The following is a 7,484-nucleotide window of genomic DNA, read 5'->3' as shown; positions in this document are numbered from 1 at the left end:
CATTAAACACAAGATTGCTTTCTTAATTTAATAACCATACTTACACAAAGACTTAAGCCATAATCCAGCTAATTGAAGTTTTCAGTAAAATGTTTCTGTTGCTTTTTATTAGTAATAACTAGTTCAGGTTACTGCTGGCCAAAGTAAGGGTCCATTAAAGAGAAGACTGAAAAGCAGATTGCTTTAGTACTATCCTCCATCAGGGCAATTTGTAAATTAAACATTGTGTTGGCCATTGGACCCAGGGAGCCTTCCAAGAAACTTCATAAATCATCCTATCAGACAAGGTTCAAAGCTTTAAGCAGAAGCTGGTAAAACTCTGAGGCCGGAGTGTGGTTTTAGAGAAAGCTGCTCAATTCTAGAGACAGAATGCTACCATTGTCCACAAAAGCTTTCATCCAAAAAGCACAGGGCAAAATTTTGGAAGATCTAGCCAAAAAGACAATGGCTGATATTTAACTGACATTCTTGAAAAGAGAGCCTTTCAAGTCCAATTCAACATGCCAAGTGGAGATTCTCAATTTAACAGCAATGCCTCTGATTGCATCAATGCAACAATACTTTTGTAAATTACATTTTGGGCTCCCAAATACTCTAGAGTATTTCTTCCATGCAATCTGGAATCATATCCAAGGATCCTATAATACTTCAATTTTCTATTTCAGTTTTTGTGTGAAATGTTTGAGGCTTTCTGGAATTGCAACATAAGTGCAGAACAGACTCCTCTGATAAAGCCAAATGTACTTAGATGGAACAATACACAAATCCCATCATCTTTCTATGTACAAAAGCTGATGCATAAAAGACTCAATCATGTTATACAAGAAAACAAACAATTTCAGGAATATGAAGTAAGACCAGCTGCACTCCAAAATTTTTAAATTCACAAATTCCTTCACAATGTAGCAAGAAAGACAAAATAATAAGTGAGCTCCCAGGTTCATTCCAGAACCTGACAGACTATGCTTTGGCTATTCTTGGGACAAAGACAAAACATGATTTAGGCAGTTGGTAAGTTACTGAGTAGCAAGTAGCTCTTAAATCACACCTGTCTCTAGCACCATATGTGCTCCGTTGGGAATGAAAAATCAGACTATTTTCTTCAGAATCAGAAATCACAATTATATTCCTTGTATGAAGAACAAATAGAAGCTCAAAGCCCCAAACATAAGAACATTTGCACTTTAACATTTTCCCAATGAAAATACTGCCTGTTAAGCTTAGTATAGTGCTACTACCTAATTTTTTTTTCACCTATTTGGCTTATATTTTATTTCTAAACATTCCTAATATGCATTTGCTTCCAGGCATTATTCTGTGACCAACCCTGTTTACTATCAGAGCCCTTAAGAGTTCATATGAATGCCTAGAAAGCTTCCCAGAGCTCTACTCACCCTGCCTTTTAAACTAGACTAGTAGCTCAGGTTCCTAGAAGTAAAAACAAAGACAAAAATTTAAGAGATGCATTTAATGCATCATGGTAGCATAAAGCCTTTAGGAGTAATGGTAATTTAACCATTCTCTGCATTTCCTGAATGTCAGTTTATAATAATGCATTCCCTTATATCAATGGCTTTGACAAGTCAGGAGAAGTAAAGTAAATGGTGACAATAGGGAAAGTGCCCAAAAAAAACCCAACAACAAACAACCAGACCATATTTCTCTCAAGTAAGCATTGTAGCAGACTTATTCAATGCTTTTCCTCCATGTTAACCTACATCATGGTGAAGCAGTGGAACAGCCATACAAGCACAGAGTAAATAAAGACTCTTGATGCCACCCTGCTCTAATGCAAAGGGAACAAATGGTCAAAGGCATTCACTAACAGCAATCATTGAAACCCACACATCAGAACTCCTGGAGAGCACCATATATCAGAAAGGTGTTTTAAGTATATAGCTGTACCAAAGCCGGAGACAGAACATTCCTTGTTGGATTTGATGATCAGACTCCTAGTGAAGTTCCTCAATGAAAGCAAACCCTACTAAACCAGTTCTAAATACATACTGGTTTTACGTATGTTTGTGAGGGAAAGTAAGGAGTTCTTATCACATCACTTATTCCAACTGGTTTTGTTCTGCATTTAGGCATTTGCTTTCAAGGTCATCCTTATTCTGAGCAGCTGGTTCCTCACTGTGGGCCACAGAGATTTCTGACTGGTCTGTCTTTGTGCTGGGATCAGCCAGCTCCTCTTCAGCCGAGGCAGAGCCGTGCAGCTCCTTCACGTGGAGGGTGGGGTTGGTCATTTGCTCTGTGTCTTGCTGAGAGGCTGGCACACTGCTGTCTTTGGGAAGCTGAGGGCAGTTGACAGGAGCTATCACCACAGGAGGCTGAGGTAGGTCTTTCTGTAAATGGAAGATCACAGTCAAAATGATGGAAAACAAGAACTATTGTGTCCAGTTATCCAAGGTAATGGTCATACAAGAGGAAGATTAAAGGTCCATCAACTCTGTTACCATTCTCCAGCAGTGGACATGCATACAGTTATCCTTTCTTTGTGTTTTATAGGACACCAGGAGAATTCTTCCTTCCAGAAAAGTGTTTGCTTCCTGAGTGATTGCTCCTCACCAGTTTCAGATGTGCTCTGCTGATAAGGCAGCAACAGGCACTTGGTCCTTGGCCACTATCCAGTTCTGCCCACGTTTACTATCACTGTACAAGAACTGACAACTTTTACATAACATTTCAGATGATCTCTAACAATTAAATTAATTTCTCTAGTGGAAGCTTGTGAAAGTTATCACAAATAGTTGAATAATAAAATAAAACTCACTGGGGGAACCTCCAGCTTCACATGTTTGGCCTTCTAGTAAGTATTCAAAAACTAAAATAATGCATGATAGAAATAATTTCTTTTTGAATCAAGTTAATTTCACTTGCAGCACAGTGAAACAAAGGGGTAATTTACAATACCGAACAACATTTCCACCTTCATAAACAATATGCTATGAAAAAATAGAAGACAGCATTTTAAGGGTATATTTTATATAGTACTAAACCCCACATTTTATATAATATTATAACCTTTTACTACTACTGATACTTTCAAGAGAGATCAAACAAGTAACATTTTGGGAGAATCAAGGATGGACAAGTCTACTTTATTTTTCACTACTCTGATTTAAGTGGCCATAAACATTGCGAAAACCAGAAAAACTTACTGAGGCAAAAAAATTATTTTAAAAAGCAAACAATCAAGCAAAACCAAAATCTCTGTGTTTGTGTGAGAATACTGCAATATTTTACTCAACTTTAATTCTAGTTAGGTTTCTATAATATTAGTATTTCCTGAAGACACTCATATCAAACTGGTATTCACCGCAAAGCCGCTGCCCGTCCAGAACATGGCAAGCTCCCTTCTCCAAAGGGCCACCACCAAGCTGGTGAGGAGAGTACAGGGCACCAGGTAGAGGAGAGCAGGCTGGCCCATCTGCATCAGTGCCAAGGCAACAAAGGTCACAAGAAGGCCTATGCCATATGCTGGAAGAAAACAAACCCAGCAAAACACAGTTATTCAGATATAGCTTTGCTAAAGCACCACTAAATAACTGGCTAATGGAGCATTCTCACTGGAATTTTTTTAAAGCAATATGTACAACATCTCCAGAAGTTTTTCAGGCCTCTTTAGCATTATTTACACCATGTAAACATGGAATACTACAGTTTTTCTATTGATAACGTGAAAGTAGTGTGATTGGCCTAGTCCATACTGTACAATTAAATAATTACCTTAAGCAAAATAAATATATGAAATATTGTGCATCATATTATATTTATGAACTCAGCAGATACAGACAAATATTTTGACCACTATAATGTGCTTCTTGTTTGGGTTGGCTTTAGCTGTTTCTTCCTATCCTGCCACACAGCTAAAAAAAAAAGCCAGCCTGCTCTAGGTTATATGTTTTTATTGCTTTCTATTTAATTTCTGCATAAATGTGGCAAAATTTATTTAGTAGAACAGAAGTAGCTTGGATCTCCTAATGTAATTATTTTCAATTACATTTTCAAGACAATGAAGTCAATCCAACTTTTTCTTCAGATCCAGATTCCAGATTTTTCTTCAGAAAGTCAAGAAAGACATTGAGGGGCTGTCCAGAGAAGAGAACAGAGCTGGGGAAGGGTCGAGAGAAGCAGCTGAGGGAGCTGGGAAAGGAGCTCCGCCTGGAGAAAAGGAGGATCAGGGGGACCTCCTCACTCTCCACAACTCCCTGACAGGAGGGTGCAGCCAGGTGGGCTCCCAGAGAACAAGGGACAGGGCCTCAAGTTCTGCCAGGGGAGGTTTAGATTGGATATTAGGCAGAGCTTCCTCCCATAAAAGGTTTTCCAGTCCTTGCACAGCTGCCCAGAGCAGTGATGGAGTATTTATCTCTGCAGGGATTTAAAAGATGTATGGATTTTGCATCTGGGGATATGGTTAGAGGTGGGCTTGGCAGTCCTGGGGGACTGGCTGGACTTGATGATCTCAGAGGGCTGTGATTAGAATAATCAATAACTTTTTACAGCTCTTGAAAATGCTTTTTGGGCAGAGGCATATTCTGTTATTATTGACAGTTCTGTATATATAATTATTTCTTATTGTTTCTTATAATGATTTAAGTCCATTGCCTCACACCTGTAGGAAAAGCCTCTGTGTCCTCTCTGCAGTCTCCCATTAGGCAGCTGTGGGAAGCAACAGAATCTCCTCTTTGCCTTCTCTTCTTTTTACAACCCTGTGCTCCAGTCTTCGTCCATCCTGACGGTCTCCACTGGATTTACTCCAGCATGTCAATGTCTGTCTGGCACCAAGGATCCTGCTTAACTCAGTCTTAAGTGACAAATTTTGAGGAATAATCACTCCTCTCATAACTGCTGACTACATCTTGCTAACTCAGCCCTGTATGTGGCTCATTCCCAGTGCTGCAATAGCACACTGCTGCCTCTTCATCAATACAACATTTTCTGATTTCTGCAAACATATTTTTAAAGTACCAGATAAGACAACAATTTTGTTTTACTATATATGAGACAACGATTTGGAACATCAATAAAAGCATCTCTCTACCCCTGCTAGAAGTGTCCGTGAACCTAGATATTTTTTCAAAAGAATTTCTAAAGAAGTTGTTAATGACAATTTCTCATGAAATTCACTGCAAGCATTAGAAGTCTTTGCTAGCAGAAGTACATTGTAAGAAAGACAACAGGAATCTGTCAGATCCTATTCATGTGTGTTCATGGCACATAACTCCATGGATTTTACAAACTAAAGAAAGCTTATCCAGAGCTGTTATAGTCATCATAATAAAATTCCATAAATCATAGGTTATAGATTTTAAGAATACACAAGAAATTAAGAACAAAGTCAAAGGATGATATCCCTGAACCTGAATTCTCATGCACGATAAACTCAAAGGTTCATGAATCAAGAAACCATGATGAGTAGATGAGCACATGTAATTACAAGGGGTAGACTGAGACCCTTGGCAGCCATGGTAACAAGAGCTCCCCTCATGTAAGGCAGGCAAAACAGCTCAGAAAAGCAACATCAGTTAGTTTGGTGATGGAAGATCTAGCCTTGAAAGCACTTTGCAAAATGTTTCTGCTTAATAATAAAAGGAGGAACAGGATAAAACCCCCAAACTATGCCATGCAAGACTGATGACATGCTTTTAGAGGGAGCCACTCCTGTAGGTCTTGTGTTCAGGTGGCACTGTGGTACATACCTATTGTGCAGGCTACAAAATAGACTCTGGATGACTGCACCTGAATATCAAATCTATGGCAATAGGCTACCAGTAAGCCTAGGAAAAGAAAGAACAGTTACAATATGCTTTCAACCTAGTCACACACTTCATGATAAAAATAAAACCATCAAACCAGCTAGGAACTTGCAAGAACTTTTTTTTCCCAAAAAACTTCCTTGGCACCCTGTGTATAAGCACCATGACAACATATCCAGGAGGCTGCACAATTTACAAACCAGTTATCTGATGGTGCAAGCCCCTTGTATTGGAAGCACTCCAAAAGTAAAATACACAGCTACAAACATGCAGATCATAGATAAAAATGTCACCTCATCCCTACTAATCATTGGCAAAAATACAGTGTTCACAACAAGAGCAAGAGTAAGTTCAGCCCTTCGAGCTGGTACTGAAGACAGTAGAATTTTATGGTTAATGACTATGCCTGCTTCAGGTTGGGGGGAGGCCGGGAGACTAATGGGCATGACAGAGTTAATATTTCCCAAAATACAAGAAAGTAAAGAAATTATTTTGCAGAAGAAATCTGAAAGCCAGAAGGCGCATAATTTTTTCATCTGCAGTGATGCCAGGGATAGTTCTACATACTATCTAAAATCAAATTTGAGAGAAAGTGTGGCAGAAATACTGGGTGTAGTGTGACTAACAGTTAGGAAGTTTTGAGTGGTCAGGCATCTGTACTTAATCCGTGTGCAAATGGACAAATAATTTCCTCTATCACCACACTATCAAAGATGCTTTATAGTATAGAATCAGTTGCTAAATCTACTCCTGCAATTTCTCTACATTTCTTGACATCACTGCATGTGAAAGTGAACCATGAGATTAATGTGCATTTTTCTTGTTGAAAAGGTGAATAGTGCACAAAAAAACCCTATACTTGAAAATTTACCAGGTTTATAGTAGTCAAATCTAACCCACCACTTGAAGCAGGAGTACAAGAAGAATAAACTAATATGACAATGCAACATGTAAAATTCTTAACATGCTAAACAATACCTGGAACTAAAATGTCTCCAAATCCTAGGAGAGAAAAAGGCCTGTCACATAGAGCCAAAGGTGAGGAATTCAGTCGTGGAACCTTCAGGACCATTGGGAGCTTGGATTGAGAGAGACACATGTCTGATGAAAAGCACAGTGACACTACCTACCAGAACTTGTTCCTGTTGTACTCAAAGTGCAAGTTTCAAATACATCAAATGGATCTTTTTATACATTCATTATATACAATATTACTGACAACTAACAAAATGCATTTAAGATGGGAGCAATGAAATACTTTCTAAATACCAGGTTAACTTCAAAGTTTTCACATACAATTGGGTATCAACTCTGCTTTAGCTGCAGGTATGTACAAAATTTAGGTAAGCTGCTACATGCGTAGGAAATAATAATTTATACAGTTCATTCACCTGGGTGCAATAAAAGTCTCAGAAGACCAAGACATGAGTAATTTTAAAAAGTAATTTTTCAAATCACTTTAAAGACTCTTCCCTAACCCCTGTGTTCCTATTTATTACATAAATTGCAATGTGAGGCACAGTCTGCCACAGTCCATTGCAAACCTGTATTTTCTTTATTACAGTACATTAAAGAAACTTTCTTTTTCCTTTTCCTATATTAGTGCCAAAATAATTTTATATACTTATACTTTCATGACTTTCATGACATACTGTTTTATACAATTCTTTCTGTGCATAAAGTTGAATCCAAAGGGGTACTAAAGGGGTACAGGAGAGAAGAACA

General features: G+C 38.3%; 1 protein-coding gene across 2 annotated transcripts in view; it reads right to left on the bottom strand.

Annotated features, from left to right (window-relative positions):
- Positions 1-724: 724 nt before the first annotated feature.
- The window catches only part of SPPL2B (signal peptide peptidase like 2B), a 24,364-nt gene continuing 17,604 nt past the window's right edge, over positions 725-7,484 (bottom strand). Inside the window, exons 12-15 of one of the 2 annotated variants that reach the window (XM_030966553.1) lie at positions 6,738-6,837; positions 5,703-5,780; positions 3,320-3,480; positions 725-2,345 (exon numbers count right to left, since the gene is read on the bottom strand). In XM_030966553.1, coding sequence (XP_030822413.1) covers positions 2,058-2,345; positions 3,320-3,480; positions 5,703-5,780; positions 6,738-6,837 — 627 coding nt within the window. In that variant the 3' untranslated portion in view covers positions 725-2,057. Of the gene's footprint in view, positions 2,346-3,251; positions 3,481-5,702; positions 5,781-6,737; positions 6,838-7,484 lie in introns of both variants that reach the window. The other variant, XM_030966554.1, reaches the window with a different exon arrangement.

The sequence above is a fragment of the Camarhynchus parvulus genome, chromosome 28 (genome assembly GCF_901933205.1).
Source record: "Camarhynchus parvulus chromosome 28, STF_HiC, whole genome shotgun sequence".
Lineage (NCBI taxonomy): Eukaryota > Metazoa > Chordata > Aves > Passeriformes > Thraupidae > Camarhynchus > Camarhynchus parvulus.
The sequence above is the reverse complement of the archived record's forward strand: the minus strand, read 5'-3'. Positions and strand labels throughout refer to the sequence as shown.